The sequence below is a fragment of the Caenorhabditis briggsae genome (assembly GCF_000004555.2).
Source record: "Caenorhabditis briggsae complete genome, chrV, whole genome shotgun sequence".
NCBI lineage: Eukaryota > Metazoa > Nematoda > Chromadorea > Rhabditida > Rhabditidae > Caenorhabditis > Caenorhabditis briggsae.
Genome location: NC_013488.2, coordinates 16,420,908 through 16,437,268, shown reverse-complemented (window position 1 = coordinate 16,437,268; position 16,361 = coordinate 16,420,908). Strand labels below are relative to the sequence as shown.

Sequence of the window (16,361 nt, the reverse complement as noted above, 5' to 3'; positions counted from 1 at the left end):
CTCTAGAGGATCCCCTGTCCCCCAACCTTTAAAGGTGGGGGGACAGGAGATTTTACGGGGGATTTTTGGGGCCAGAGTATGCATTCTACCGTGACGGTTTACAACGCTTAATGTCACTCTGCGTACAGCTGTCGTCCTCGCCTTTATGTATGCAATCGGGCGACCGCTTTCTCTTTGCCCGTGTAGCTCAGTCGGTAGCGGCGCCGCACCCTCAATCCTCGTCCCACACGTTCAACTCCTCGAGGGGCATATTTAAACGAAATTTCGAGAACATTATTTTTTTCATGTCCCCCCACCTTTAAAAAAAGAAAAGTGTGGGTAAACAACACTAGCTTTTTCCTATTTTTAAATTCCGAAATTCTTTTTTAAAAAAGTCTTAAAACCCACCGCCACCACCAAGCTATACAAAAAGTTTTTCTGAATTCGAACAGATCGTTCTGATAAGTGAATATTGATAGAATTGAGCGATCGAATTGTGACAAATGCAGCCAAGCCACCAGTTAGAAATGCACATAATACAGCTGCATAGGCTAAGCAATAGTAAATTATAAAAATCCAAGAGTCGAAAATCATGAAAAAGCAATTGGAACACCACATAAAATCGGGAATTTTCGAGTTTCTAGCCTCCTCCATTTTCATTTTATACCCGTTTTGATTGCTCAGATCTTGATATGTAAATATGTTGAATACAAAAAGGAGCGGGAGATTCAAATAAAATGCATATCTCAAAAAATACACCACTTTTTGACATTTAGTTATTCCAATATTCACAATTTCCATTCGATGCACAAAAAGGGTTACTGTAGAAAACGCAGTAAATTGAAATAGAAAATTCCAGAGCTGAAAGAGGTTCGGGGAATACTCGGCCAGCAGTCCGTTTGCACAAAGTGCGCCCCATGGAAATGTGACTTTGGCTCGCCAAAGGCCCATATGAGCTTCTAAAAGTACGCCAGAAGTGATGTGAATGACTAGAAGATTACGGTACTTGTAGAAATGTGGGGGACATTTGAAAAGCAGAATTGTATACGATATTCCATAGATTGGAATTGAGAATAGAGCGCATAGGTAATGGGTGACGGTTACGTGGAATGGATCTTCGAATCGACATGTTGAGTTTAGCATAACAAGAGGAAGTTTGAAGTAATAATGCTCTTGAGGTTGACAAGAAATATAAATTGAAGCAGGTGAAATTTTTGAAAAAGCCTGATTATTAAATTTCCAGAAAACATGATTGGCCTGCTCGGTTTTGATCCTTTGGAGAGGACATTGAAAAAAACCCCTACAAGAATTTGAGGTTCCTATAGTATCCCATCCAGTGGATATCCTAACTTTTGCGAGTTGGGTTTTCCAGGCAACCGGCTTTTATGAACTAGAGTTGATAGCTTTGCTAGATCGTTATAACATGATGGCCTAACTTTCGCATTTTCAGGTTTCTAGGCCACTGAATTTTATGACCCAGAAATGACATGCTATTCACCTGGTGTGCTAGGTAATATTCCTTGGTGACCAAACTTTTGCAAGTGGAGTTTTCTAGGCCACCGACTTTAATGCCTCGATTTGACCTGATATTATTCTGGTGGGTTTTGTAGGCTATTTCAGCATAGTGGCCTAACTTTCGAAAGTTGAGTTTTCTAGACCGCCAAGGTAAATAGCTTAAAAACATACCTGGGGAATATCAGGGCATTCTAGGCCACAAAAGTCGGTGGCCTAGAAAACTTAATTCGCATAAGTTTTTGGTCACCATGGAATATTACCTAAAAGCACACCAGGTGAATAGCATTTCTAGGTCATCAAAGTCAGTGGCCTAGAAAACTTAACTTGTGGAAGTTAGGTCACCATGCTTTGGAAAAATGAATTTTCATTTTTTGAAAAGCTCAGGATCAGGCAACGTCGTTTGAATTTAAAGAATTATTTTATTTGTGAGCATCACATCCAAAAGGGGCGGGGCCTGTCTCGAAGGTTCAGATGGTCATAAATCCTGAAACGTGAAGACTTGGTACTTTGAACATCTGACGAGGTATGTAAAGACACTAAGATTAGCTGAAGAGTATATGTTCTAGAAGTTAGCCTGTGGGAAAATAGGATTAATAAAATTTCGAAAAATTTCTAGAAGTTTCCAGAAATACATTATTTTCATCGCATTTCAATTTTTGAACGCCAATAGTGAAAGCAAACATTGGGTTATTTTTTGCATACTTTCTTATCGTTTGTTATTTTTCAAAATTCAATATTTGTTTAGGCCGAAAAATGATTTGTAGTGTTACTGTTTTATAATAAAAAAAGGAAACTTTGCATTACAAATTTTAATTTAATTTTTTATTATTTTTTCAACTTTTAGATTTTTTTCAACAATCTTCTGTAATGGAACATTAAAACAGATCTAAAGACTTTTTGAAGTTTTAAAAAGATAATTTTGAAAACATTTTTGGAGTTTACATTTTTCACAGGTTTTCAACCTTTTCCAAGACTCGCCCATACATGAATTTTGAGCTCAATTATCTCAGTTACTGTAATAGATATCAAGAAATTTGTGGCTGATAAAATATTTATCCTAGAATTAGCAATAGATTGTCAGTTGACAGATTTTTGGCATCTCTCACAGGAACCGAGATAATTGAGCTCAAAATTGAATTTTAGGGTAGCCTCCTCCTAGAGCAAATACAGTAAGGCTCTCTTGCTCATCCTAAAAACCCCTATGCAAATATTGTTCACCCTAAGCACGCGAGTATAAAAGTCGCCAAATTTGTTATTCGTATTTTCAGAAACTTCTCCCATCAAATGTTGATTTTTCTTCTCCTTCTCCTCCATTTTCCAACTTTTCCTTGTGAAGATTTCCAAGATTTACCATTTCTCGCAAGTTATTCAAATTGGAGTACAAAAGGAAATTTGGCGCCAACTCTGTTTCGAGTGGTCCTGGATACAGAAAATCCGGTGGGGGGACGCTTCGTGAATCGGAATTTTTGAAATTCTGAAATTTTTAGCCATTTGCCATTCGAGTATCGGTCACTTCTGAAAATGTGACTTTACGAAATCCGTTGACATTGAATGTGATTCGAGGGAAAACAGTTCATAATATTGCGGTAAGTGTAGTTACAGTACCCCTCAAAAGTTTATTAAAAGAGCAGGGACATGAAAAAAGAAAAAAACTTGACATTTGGTTAACATAGGTCTCCTGTGCTAAATCGCACTATTCTGATGGTGATTCACCGGGGAATGTGCATTGCATCCCCCGCAATCACTTTCTTTTATTAAATTCTTTATCATGTAACCAGTATAAAAGCCCCTCTATTGTATCATTCTATATCGTTCAATAAACCAATGTAGTTCTAAAACATCTCCCAAGGAGTTTAACTTGGGCGCCCACTTTTTGAGGTGCCGCACCGCTACCAGCTAATAGTAAGCTCTATCCTTTTTACCGCTTTGTCCACTTTGAGCTCAATTATCTCACTTCTTTTGAAAGATATCAAAAAGTGGTCAACTAACAAAACGTTCATCATAATATCAGTTACATTTTATCAGTTAAAATTTTTTTGATATCTCTTAAAGCAACCTGCAAAAATGTAGTCAAAATAAAGATATTTTCAAGGAATCACATAGTTCAAAACTTGAGAATTCAAGGGTTGTTTAAATGTGGTGAAAAAATTTATTTGTCGGCAAAAAATTTTTGGAAAAAAAAATTTATCCAAAAAGCTACGTAGAAACTCTTTGACCTCGGGGAGACTACCATAAAGGAAGAGAGAATCAGAGGAAATAATCAGTTCTCCTCTTCTCTGAGGCCAGAAGGATTAGGAGGAGCCAGGAGTTCCTGGGTGCCAAGGGCTGGGAGCCAGGCCTGGGTCCAGGATCTTTTTTAGGTCATGACCTATAGGATGACATCTAGGCGATGACATAAAAATACAATCTAGGTCATGACCTAGATTTCAATTTTTAGGTCATGGCCTAGTCTTTATTTTTTAGGTAATGACCTAGATTTCAGTTTTTAAATAAAATCTAGATCATGACCCAGAAATCGAAATCTAGGTCATGACCTTGGACCCAGGACCCAGGGCCCAGCTCAAGTCCAGCTAAAGCTACTGGCCCCTAGCTGGAGCTCCTGGCTCCTCCCCCTCCTTCTCCGGATCCCATCCCGGAGAAAAAGGAGAACTGATTCTTCCTTCCATTTCTATCTTCCTTTATAGTAATTTCCCTGAGGTCAATGGGTCATCGTGGGTTTCTACGTAGCTTTTTCTGTCTAAATTTTTTTTTTCAAGACTTTTTTGCCCATTAATAAATGTTTTTAATCACGTTTAAATAACCCTTGAATTTTCAAATTTTGAAATCTTATGTAACTCCTTAAAAAGAGACAAAAATTCGGGGGGTACAAGGGGGTACAACTGATTTAGGGGTACAAAATTGGTGATTCGGGGGTACAAAATTCGTGGGTACTAAAATTCGGGGGTACAACGATTCGGGGGTACAATCTACCAATGATTCTGTGGTACAACTTATTTCATTTAGGGGTACAACGTTTGTGATTCGGGGGTACAATTTTTTTGACGAAGTTTCTGAATTCCTGAATTTCAGAGCTTGAAAATCTCAGAATTCGGATTCTGAGAATTTCGGAACTTCAGAGTCTGAGAATCTGAAAATTTCGGAACTTCAGAATCTGAGAATCTGAGAATTTCCGAATTTCAGAACTTCGAAATCTCAGAATTTCAGAACTTCAAAATCTCAGAATTTCAGAACTTCAGAATTCTTAGAATTTCAGAACTTTGGAATTCCAGAATTCGCAATCTCAGAACTTCGGAACTTCAAAACTTCAGGACTTCAGAATCTCACTATTTCAAGAAAGACAATGGAGAACTGTGAAATGATTTTAACAAATTTTACAAACGGATTTTAATGCCAGTCGATACTTTCCTCACTTCCAATTTTTCTCAATTTTATTTCTTAATTCTTTTTCATTTCCTTTTGTTTCTCAATATTCCTTCGTTTTTTTCCCAATTTTTCTTAATTTTCCTCAATTTTCGAGGTAATTTAAATTTTTTTCATTTTTAAATGATTTTCTAGATCATTGATTGAAGGAAACAATCACAATTTAGATATTTCCCACAAAATTCGAAAATCCCAAAAATTAGCCCAAAATGAGCTATTTTCTTTCGAAAATCGTTCGAATAGGCAATAAAACATCACAGAAACTATAAAATTGATTTTTTCGATATATTACCACAAAAATTTGAGCAAAAATGATGAAAAACGAAGGAAAACGGAGAAAAATGGGAATTGCGAAAAGATCTCAATTTCGCGAAATTTTCCCATGGAAGAGAAAACCCCGCAGCTCGGCCACGGCCATGGACTGATGACGTCATCGCTCGCAAATTTTATTTTTGGGTTTTTCTCCGTTTTCCTTCGTTTTTCATCATTTTTGCTCAAATTTTCGTGGTAATTGGTTGAAAAAAATTAATTTTATAATGTTTGTAATGTTTTATTGTCTGTTCGAACAATTTTCGATAGAAAATAGCTCATTTTGGGCCAATTTCTGGAATTTTCGAATTTTGTGGGAAACTTCTAAATTGTGATAGTTTCCTTCAATCAGATATAGAAAATTGTTTAAAAAGGAGAAAAAATTAAATTACCGCGAAAATTGAGAAAAATTGGGAAAAAGACGAAGGAATATTGAGAAACAAAGGGAATTGAAATAGAATTAAAAAAATAAGGAATTGAGAAAAAATGGCATTGAGAAAAGTATCGGCTGGGTTTTGAACTTAAATTAAGCATTAAAAAACTGAGTGTAAAATTTGTCAAGTTTAGCTTATTGTCAAAAAGAACAATGTGACAATGAGAAGTGAAAAATTCCTGTCGTTCGAAATTCTCAGATACCGATATACTGAAGTTCCAAAGTTCTGAAATTCTGAGATTTTGAAGTTCTGAAATTCTGAGATTCTTAAATTTGGAAATTCTTAGATTCTGAAGTTCCGAAATTCTCAGATACCGAAATAATGAAATTCCAAAGTTCTGAAATTCTAAAAATTCAGAGATTTTCAAGCTCTGAAATTCAGGAATTCAGAAACTTCGTCAAAAAAAATTGTACCCCCGAATCACAAACGTTGTACCCCTACATGAAATAAGTTGTACCCCAGAATCATTGGTAGATTGTACCCCCGAATTTTTGTACCCACGAATTTTGTACCCCCGAATCACCAATTTTGTACCCCTAAATCAGTTGTACCCCCTTGTTCCCCCTTGTACCCCCCGAATTTTTGGCTTTAAAAAGATCTTACTTTCGACCCTATTTATCCAGTTTTCTGTCAGAGATGTCTAAAAATTTTCAACTGATAAAATTTAGCTGATATTATGATAAACATTTTGTGAGTTGACTACACTTTGATATCTCTTACAAGGACCGAGACAATTGAGCTCAAAGTGTATAAAGTGGTAAAAAGTAGACGGGAAGTTTGCTCCTCTTTCAGCTCGATTATCTCGGTTACTTTGAGAGATATCAAAAAATAATCAACTAATAAAATGTAGCTGATATTTTGATAAGCATTTCGTTAGTTGACTACTATGTGATATCTGTCTCAGGAAACGAGATATATGGGTTCAAAGTTGACAAGCGAGTTAAACGCCACCGTAGCTCAGCAGGTAGCGCGGTACCTCCAACAGTGTGCCCACAAGTTCAACTCCTCAAGGAACAAAGTTTCAAGAAACTTATTTTTCCAGCTCCCCCGTATCCAATCCCATCAAGGCCAAAAGCATACATATTGGTTTGCAAGTGACACACTTTGTGATGATGATCGATCTATGGAACAACTTGGTCAACCAGTCTATCTATCCGTTGCCAGTTCTCTTCCAAGTGATTTTCAAATTCTAGTGAAGCCAGTTCCCAATTTCCATTATCAAGAACCATTCTCTACTTTGGACACTCCTTCGGAACCTCGATATTTTATGTGAGTTCCTTTTCCTTGAGATTGCTCAGCTTAAAATGTTTAGGTACACATTTCCTAATGCTGTGGATAAAGTGGACATCAGAGCCTACTCGGAAACGGAGATTTGTGCAAGATTGACTGTTCGGCGAGTTGATGTAACTTTTGGGGAAAAAACTTTTAAAGTTTGAGCCGGTTCCAATAAAAGATATTAAAAAGTGGTCAGCTGATAAAATGTTTTTGATATTATGATAAATAGTTTACCAGTTGACAGCTTTTCGATAACTCTTACAGTAGCTTAGATAAATTGAGTCAAAGTTAGAAGGTCGGCAGCTGGCGTCCGAGATACTCTGTCGGCATCCTGCCGGCGACTCCCCTTACGTTAACCTATTTTATCTCGGTTCATATAAAAGATATCAAAACGTAATCGACTAATAAAATGTAGCTAATATTATAATGAATATTTTGTTAGTTAAGCACTTTTTGATACCTTGTGCAGAAAATTAGATATAAGGGCTCAAAGCTGGCTGTTTTAATGGCTTCAGAGAGCTTACAGTAGTAATTTTCAGTGTCCCCTATTCGATGGTTTCGGAATGTTAGAGCTGAGCAATGACTACTATTTTCAAACTTTCACAAAATTTGCTGGATTTTCAATTCGAGTAAGAATTCTAAAAGGGATTTTTTGATCTTTCAAAACTTTGGAATTTTCCAGAAAGAAGACATTGGAGACCAATTTCATATCGCGTTTACTGTGATGCCAGATGACACGCTTTGTGGGAATTTTACAGGTTTTTAGGTAGTAAAAATGAATTTTTTAAAAATTTGATTTTCAGAACCTTTATGGAAAATTCCAGATGTTTATCATAGAGTGAAGGAAGCGAAAATTTCGGTGACACCTGTTGAAGGTATTAAAGCTCACTTATCTTTGTTCCTGTGAGAGATATCAAAACTTTGTAAATTAATAAAATTTTGGTGATAATCTGATAAACATTTTATCAGTTAACCCATTTTTGATATCTCTCACAGGAATTGAGATAATTGAGCTCAAACTTTTCAGAGAAAACTTTGGTATCTGTCATCCCGCTATTCATTTATGCAGCCAGTATAATTTTTGTGCTTTTATTGAGTGAGATCCAAAAAATATATAAAAAATACAACTCCAAAATTTCCAGCATATTTCAAGTATCGCCTTTTGGATCGTCATGAAAACAATGAGCCAAGTATTTTTGAAGGAAATGATCTGGAGGGAAACGTGAAGCTGGATAAGCAATGGCTTTTTGAGAACCCCGGAGAAAAAATAGTTAGTCATCATGAATATCAAAAACAGCGATTGATCAAGGATTCCAAATATTTTAAGTGAGTTTTTTTCAAGGCTGTGCAAAAAGGCGGCTTGATTTTTGAGGCCGAGGCCGGCCGCGGCTTTTTTGTGAAAGCCGTGAAAAGCCGCGGCTAGCCAAGGCCGGCCGCGGATAGCCTCATGAAAACGCGTGAAGTGAAAATCTATTAGTTTTTGAATAATTTCGTTTTTTTTGTCCTACTTCAAAAAAAAATCTACGTTTCTCATGAAACAATTATTTCAAAAGGCCGTGAAAAGCCGCACGGCTAGCTTGGGCCGGCCGGCCGCGGCTTCTTCGAATATTTTTTTTTTGAAGCCGCGGCCGGCCGTGGCACAGCCTTGTTTTTTTTCCAAAACGTCGCGGTTCTGAATCGTCTCAGTTCTAAAACGTCACAGTTGTAACGTGTTGCCGTTCTGAATCGTTACTGTTCTAAAACGTCGAGATTCTAAAACTTCACTGTTTTGAAACGTCCCGGTCATGGTTCTGTAAAACACGTGGTTCTAGAAAGTCATGGTTTCGTAAAACCGCGGTTTTAGAAAGTCTTGGTTCTGAAAAGACATGGTTCTGAAAGGTCACGGTTTTGAAACGTCGCGGTTCCGAAACATCTTGGTTTTGAAGCCTGGTGGTTCGTGAACGTTTCTGTTCTGAAACGTCGCGGTTCTGAAAGGTCGCGTTTTTAAAATATCGCGGTTCTAGAATGTTGCGATTCTAAAAAGTCACGGTTCTGAAACGTCACTGTTCAAAAATGTCGCGGTTATAAAATTTCATGGTTCTGAAACGTCACGGTTTTGAAATGTCGTGGTTCTGAAACATCACAGTTCTAAAATTTAAAAGTTCTAAAACGTAGTGATTCTGAAATTTCGCGATACTGAAACGTCACGGCTCTAAAATGTCACTGTTCTCAAATTTCGCGGTTCTAAAACGTCATAATTCGGAAATATCGCTATTCTGAAACGTCGCGAATCTAAAACATCATTGTTCTGAAACGTCGAGGTTCTAAAACGCCGCAATTCTGAAACGACACAGTTCTAAAACGTCGAGGTTATGAAATGTCGCGTTTTTATAACTTCAAGGTTCTAAAACGTCACGGTTCTGAAACGTCGCGATCCTGAACCGTCACGGTTCTAAAACGTTGCGGTTTTGATACGTCGTGATTCTCAAATGTCGCGGGTTTTTAAAAACCTATGTTTTAAAACGTCCCGGTTCTAAAGCGTCGCAGTTCTGAAACATCACAGTCTTAGAACGTCGTGGTTCTATAACGTCGCGTTTCTAAAACGTCTTTGAAACGTTGCGGTTCCGAAGCGACACAGTTCTAAAAAAAAATATACAAATTTCCAGCTTCCTCTTCTTCCAAATCTTCGGCTCCATCCTCCCTGCTCTCACCACCCTATTCCAAAACTATCAGAAAACTTCCAACAAACAAAATCTGGACAAATGCTACCTAAACTATCTCTGCTCTCTTCAGATTTTCAATTTCAATTCCCTCAACTCTGTTGCCAGTGCCAGCAGCCTTGCTATCGTCGGAATTCTGAATTTGATAATTGTTTTTCGAAAGAAAATATTCTGTTATCAAGTTCCGCGAATTCCAACAACACATGGAATCCAACAAAGGGATGCTCCGAAAGTCGTTTGCTTGCTGGGCTGCGTGGCAATGGGAATTCTAGGGATAATAACGAATAACTGTCCGAACAAGTCCACTTTGCATATTTGTGAGTTCTAGACAACTCTTTTTCAAACAAAAATTTGGGATTTTAGTCATTTACACATGTCTCTGGATTTTTCATTCAGCGATTATGTGGATCTATTCAAAACGTCACGGCGTTCGAAGATGGCATCAATTCTACATCATCGCTGTTTCATCGATTTTTGGATGTTTGGCATTTGCTGAAAATGTAGGTTTGGAAAATTCAAAAAGTGAGGTGTAGATCTTGAAAAGCTGTACAAACTGATATAAAAATTGATTAGATTAGAAATGTAACTGTTTGAAAGGGATTCGTTGAAACTAGACAGGACGGTAGACAGGCGATGACATCCCGTAGGCATGGATCACCACAGGCGCTAGCTTATAACTTCTTTCAAACACCAGATTTTTGGGAAGTTTAAAAAGTGAGGTATAGGTTTTGAAAAGCTCTACGAAATGATATGAAACTTATTTAGCTGGGAAACATCACCCTTTGAAGGGGAGTCGTTGAAACTTAGCGGGACGATAGAATGATGTTGCCATCGCGCAGGCATGGGTCACCCCAGGCGTTAACTTATAACTTCGTTCAAATTTAACATTTTTTGAAAAATCCAAAAAGGAGTTTATAGATCTTTAAAAGTTCTACAAATCTATGAAAACTATAATAAATTTGGAAATCTTATCTCTTTGAAGGCGAGCCGTTAAAGCTGGGAGGGTTAGGTGACGAAGCCGTTGAAACTGGACGGTACGATAGAAACCCGGACGATATGGGTCACCACAGGCGTTAGCCCATAATTTCTTTCAAACTAAAGATTTTTTTTTAAATCTAAAAATTGAAATGTAGCTTTCAAATAGTCCTACAAAACAAAATGCAATTCAACAATTTCCCAAATTTTCAGATCTTCGAATCTACCGAATCTTCTACAACACCCCTCAAAATCATCTTTCTGTTGGTCACAATAAGTTCTACTGGTTTTTTCTGCTACAAGTACTATTTTGAGGTTAGTATTGGCAAAGGTTATTTTCTCCAAAATTTCAAATCTCTACAGAGACCCTCAGGTCTTCAAGTAAGTCAATGGATCCCATCTCTATTCTCTACCGGGCCAACCCTATGCGATGCCAATGGAGTGTACAGGCCTTTGAAATCCAAAATTTGTTACATGGTTCTAGCAATGGGGTTTTCGGTTTATATGTGAGTTTTTGAAGACCTTGTTAGCTTGAAAAAGAGATTTCCAGCCCTGTCACTGCTCTGCTAAACCCTAAAAATACCGTAATCTATTCGTCGTTCGACTGGGCAAAAGGACAAGTTGGCATCTATTTTTGCTACTATTTGATTCAGAAAATTCGATTTGAACGGAGCTCATTTACAATGAGCTTCAAAATTATTTGCTACGGAACGACGGCGATTTTTTTGATTTCTGAAACTTTCATACACGACATTTTTTATCATCAGTTGAGGACCTATTCTGTACAGGTAAGTTGAGCTCGTATATCTCGTTTCCTGTTGAAGGTATGAGAAAGTGGTCAACTAACAAAATATTATTTATGTGATAATGAATTTTTTATCAATTGACCACTTCTAGATTTCTTTCAAAAGAGCCGAGATAAATTGCTTCCAAGTGCGTTTGTTTTCCAGCTAAGCCCTGCAAAATCTCGTGTGCTCAACCAAAATTGCATTCTTCCTGGCATCGATTGGAACGATATTGCTCATTTCAGTTGTGCACTTAATTGGTTTATGATTATTGTTTTGATGGATTATATTGATTCAAATCTTAAAGGAGCACCTAAAAAGAGAATTTTTGTTTTTTGAGAAAAAACATTTTTGGAATAAAAAATCACTTTGAAAGTTATTAAAAACCACCCTGCTGGCTGCTGCGCCTTCGGCGCAATTCAATATTTTCTACTGGTTCGTCGCTACACCCTTCACTTTTAGCTTTCTCTTTCTTAAAGGTGGGGGGACATGAAAAAAATAATGTTCTCGAAATTTCGTTCAAAGGTGCCCCTCGAGGAGTTGAACTTGTGAGAGCGATGATGGAGGGTGCAGCACCGCTACCGACTGAGCCACGCGGGCAAAGAGAAAGCGCACGCCCGATTGCATACATAAAGGCGAGGACGACAGCTGTACGCAGAGTGACATTAAGCGTTGTACACCGTGACGGTAGAATGCATACTCTAGCTACAAAAAAACTACGGAAAATCTCCTGTCCCCCCACCTTTAAAGGGTAGAACATGTACTCCCTCCCTTCTCTCTCCTGGTGTTGCCTTCATGGCGCAACTGGGTGCATGCGCAGCTCTTGTGCGAAGAGCCGCTGGTTTGGCGGCGGCCTAATTCTTATTTGAAACCCAAAACCGGACAGCCGGACACTAGGACCAACAGACGTTTTATATATAAGGAAGATTTTCTGTCTTTTCAGCTGTAAAATTTTCTATTGGAGACAATCAGAAATGTATATGATTTATGCTCCGATATATTTCACCTGTGGAAATGTTTTATAAACCCTATTATTTCTTTTCAATCATCATTATTATGCTAAACGCCACTTGTCAAATTGAAGAGGAATTCGTAGTAACCGTATTCTATTGGATATGTTTATTCATCTCTATTCCTATCCATATCATTTCGTAAGTTTTGCAGTTTCCAATTGAAATTTGGGGCGAACACTACTGTCTGTGCTACGCGTTCGTAACTTGCCTGAAACGGCTGCATAGCGAGCCAAAGTCTGATATTGTAATTTAAAAAATAGACCAATGGGCTCAGAAGCTACCTAACCAGCCATTTTTCGATAAAGTACATAAGACAGTACCGATCTGGAGCAGAGATGCACTAGCAGTCCATTTTCCGTTGTAAATTTTTCTGTCCGTTCATTTCCCAGAAAAAATTATATAGAAATTTCCCGCATGACATTGACAAGTCACTTAAATATGTTTTCTTTTCCATCACTGTTTTAATTTGCATCTGTACCATTTTCTTTGAAAATACACGTTGACTTTGAAACATTTAGTTCGTTGTCTGGGTCCTGACTCCATTGATCAGTTTTTCTTGGCTGTCAGATGTATGATGCCCGTTAATCTCTGATAGGGACAGCTACAACTGCGTAACTCAGATTCAGCAATCCTAACATTTTCCCCATGAGTTCAACTCCTCGAAGCCTAGAACATGTTTTTTTCAGAGGTGTTCTTATGGATCTACATGTGGGTATAATCTGGAAAATTGTTATTATTAGGTTGATTGCAAAAGTTTCTTTCGATTTTGGTAAGATTTTTGATCAAATTTTTCTCAAAGCGGAGGGGGTTAGATTAATGGAAATTATGTCCATATGAATCAATAGTTGTCTGCCAACAATCCAGTAATTTCTTAGTTACATCGGCCTTGAACGAGGAGAGCTGTGATTGAAATAGTGGGTCAACTCCTTTTTGGTGCCATCTTTTCACTTGAAGTCTTTTCTATCAAGATGACGTTTAAGAGCCCCAAACAATTACTTTTCCAGAAGGTCAAGGTCTGGAAAATACAGCGGGTACCAAAGAATAGTCCAGCCAAACGACATGAATTTTTGGATGGTTTATCTAATCAGGGGAGATCTCGAATTGTCGCGTTGGAAACCCTTGGTATTTTCTTCTTTTTTTCGATTAGACTGCCAGATCCAATTTCTGTTATTTTCATACTTGTGAAATTTCGGCCCGGCCCGGTTCGGCCCGGCGGCCCGGCCCGGCCCGCCCGGGCCGGGCCGAGAGAAAATTTTCAGGGCCCGGCCCGGCCCGGCGGCCCGGCAGAAAAAAAACAAAATTTTTGAAAAATGAATTTAAACAGCCGCCATTTTTGTCAAAGCGATAAACAACGCGAGGCGGAATTTCGGAGCATCGTATTTAAAACATTTTTTATTTATTTTATTGTGTTTTTTCAATGTTTTTCGCATTTTCTTCCAGTTTTCTCGATTGTTTGCTCTATTTTGTCATCAAATTAATTAAAACTGATAATTGTAGAAACTTCCACGCCTCGAGCACATCGTCTCTCCCTCAAAAAACTTGGATAAACTTTGTGAAAAGCGCACGCCATTGGCCCATCCTCCATACACAAAAATTGTTTTGAATTCTCGAAAAAAGTCCCACGCCTCGAGCGCATCTTCATAGCCATTATTCTTCCGAACAACCGAAATGAACCGTAAGAAGACGGAAGCCGATCGAAAGCTTCTGAAGCTCCTGGAAAGTGATGGAGATGAAGCCGTTTTGGTGAGCTTTTCGTGAAATATTGTTCCAAACCAACTAATGTTGCTAGGGAGACGAGTTCAAATCTGAATTAGTCAAGCAGATTATGATCAAATCAGTGGAGAGTGACGAATACTGTGCCTCAGGAAGAGCGTTGTGTACCCAATGCAAAACTTTGTTGTCCGCAACAGACGGTGGTCACGTTTTTCGGCATTTGGATCGATGCACTGGTAAAAGAGCTGCCAGCGAACCCATTCCGGAAACAAGTGATGAATCGCTCCGATCAGTTGAACCGTTGGCTAAGCAACGAAAATTGACAGGTACAAGAAAAAAAAGATACATATTTTCAAACATTGGTTCAGATTTTTCGAAGCTGGTGACAAATAATTTATTGAGAAAAGCGACAAGAGAATTTCTATTATTTCAAAGGTTTCGTACGCAAGCTCCGCAAGTTTTACCAAATAATACTAGACAAGTTCCAGTTTTGGTCAATAGCATATTTTCTTGATTTTGAGACTTTGAATGAATTATTTAATGAAAAATGTTCAAAAAAAGTGCCAAATACAAGGGAGCCAAAAAAAAAAATTCGTTGAAGAGTCCCCCTGTCTTCCATCTTCTATCGTTGAGCATCCAGGATTCTTCATGCTTAATACAAATCCTTTAGTTCTAGTCATTTGCCTCACGACCTATTTAATTTTTTGTGGCTCACAAATGTATTATTTCATATTCAGAACATTCGTATTCATCTTCAAAACCAAAGCACAATCCACCAAAACTCATCAGCTCCAGAAGACATTCTTTAAATGTCTCTGTACCAAACAGGAGTTCCAACAATTGTTTTCGTATTTCCTTGTGTTTACGTTCAAGTTTCGGGTGCTTTGGAATATTTGGATATGGCAATGAGCAATATTGCAATGATATGGCTATTGTGTCATAGATTAGCCTCAACTATCACTATGCTAACTGTTCACAAACCGTATCGAGATGCAGTTTTGGAAATTGTTCTTTGCAAGGCAAAGAAGTCGTCAGTTGTAGTGTCTCCGATTACAAATTCCATTGTGAAATTATAAAGTTATTTTTTTGTGAATCAATAAACACATTTCGCAATGTTAAAGGAGGGTAGACATCAAAAATTTCAAAAATTTCATTTTTACTCAAAAGATATAACTCTGAAGTATAAATATAGCTATGTACTTAAAAACCTGAAAAAAACACTTCAAGGACGAAAAAAAGCTCTTTTTTGTCACCCTAATTTCTTCACTAGCTTGCTGCTGCGGCGTCGCTTCATAATGTGAAAAACGCGATGGTCGCCTCTTACACGCGTAGTGTAGTGAGTACGCTCTGGGCTAGTTCAGAGGTTCAATCCCTGCTGGTGTTTTTACTTTTTTCTTCCCTTGTTTCCTTCGGATTGAACTTTTTGAACTCGGAATTTCTGAAGGGCTACCAGCGTGCCGCCGAGGCCTCGCTCCGAGGTACCAAAATCAGTTGAAAATGAAGAAACTTGTTTTATTATGTTAACAAATAAATTATGAAAAAAACTACAATTAATTTTTAGAAAGAGACATAACAATTGAAAAAAAACCACATAATTAAAACAATCCTCGTGCAGGGCTGGTCGTCGGAAGGTGAAGGAAGCAGTAAAAATGAAGACGTCTCTGAAAACCCCAGTCATAAAACAGTTTTTATTCCTAGAGTAATAACGAGAAGTAATGAGATAAATAGGAACAGTGAAGAAACGGTTATCGAAGAGAAAATAGTTTTTTTGCATGCCTATAAAAAACACCGGCGACTGGCAAAATAATCGGTCGATAGAACTTTAAATTTACATAAAAATTCACTTTTATATGGGTTTTATAATCAATAAGAAAAAAGAGCTTTTTTAATGTTTGAAGTCGTTAAAAATTGAAAAAAATAAAGTCGGGAAATAAAAAAATAAAAATGTTTGCGCGTGGGATTGCGTGCTTTAGGTGCGAACACCGCGACGGCAAAATACACATTCCCTGAAATTTTCCCCGAAATTTTTGCTGTCTGCCCTCCTTTAAGATAGCGTATCGTTGATCCAAAACGGATTTACCGTAAAACCTCTAATAGAACGACACCCGGATCGTCCACTTTGAGCCTATATATCTCATTTCTTTTGAAAGATATCAACAAGTGGTTAACTAGTAAAATGTTTATCAGGATATCAGCAACATTTTACTAGTTAGCCACTTTTTGATATCTTTCACAGTAAATGAG

The 16,361-nt window shown here is 37.7% G+C and overlaps 3 protein-coding genes across 3 annotated transcripts in view; 2 read left to right on the top strand and 1 right to left on the bottom strand.

The window, feature by feature from the left end:
* Positions 1-1,122, bottom strand: part of CBG27286 — a gene marked incomplete at both ends in the record, with an annotated part of 2,591 nt that extends 1,469 nt beyond the window's left edge. Inside the window, one exon of the mRNA XM_045238332.1 lies at positions 388-1,122. Coding sequence (XP_045100661.1) covers positions 388-1,122 — 735 coding nt within the window. The remainder of the gene's footprint in view (positions 1-387) is intronic.
* Positions 1,123-2,778: 1,656 nt separating this feature from the next.
* On the top strand, positions 2,779-12,375 carry CBG23978 (the record flags this gene model as incomplete). Its single annotated transcript, XM_002638215.1, has 19 exons — positions 2,779-2,931; positions 2,982-3,080; positions 4,748-4,844; positions 4,889-5,011; positions 6,508-6,641; positions 6,700-6,926; positions 6,970-7,060; positions 7,472-7,561; positions 7,615-7,690; positions 7,736-7,807; positions 7,960-8,028; positions 8,075-8,258; positions 9,578-9,948; positions 9,995-10,131; positions 10,820-10,921; positions 10,970-11,112; positions 11,157-11,394; positions 11,871-12,078; positions 12,335-12,375. 19 exons carry the CDS (start codon positions 2,779-2,781, stop codon positions 12,373-12,375), a joined length of 2,655 nt encoding a protein of 884 aa, XP_002638261.1.
* A 1,697-nt stretch (positions 12,376-14,072) lies between these two features.
* On the top strand, positions 14,073-15,060 carry CBG23977 (the record flags this gene model as incomplete). The annotated part of the gene is made up of 3 exons (XM_002638214.1): positions 14,073-14,147; positions 14,194-14,443; positions 14,855-15,060. The coding sequence occupies 3 exons, from the start codon at positions 14,073-14,075 to the stop codon at positions 15,058-15,060; spliced, it is 531 nt and encodes a 176-aa protein (XP_002638260.1).
* Positions 15,061-16,361: the final 1,301 nt, after the last annotated feature.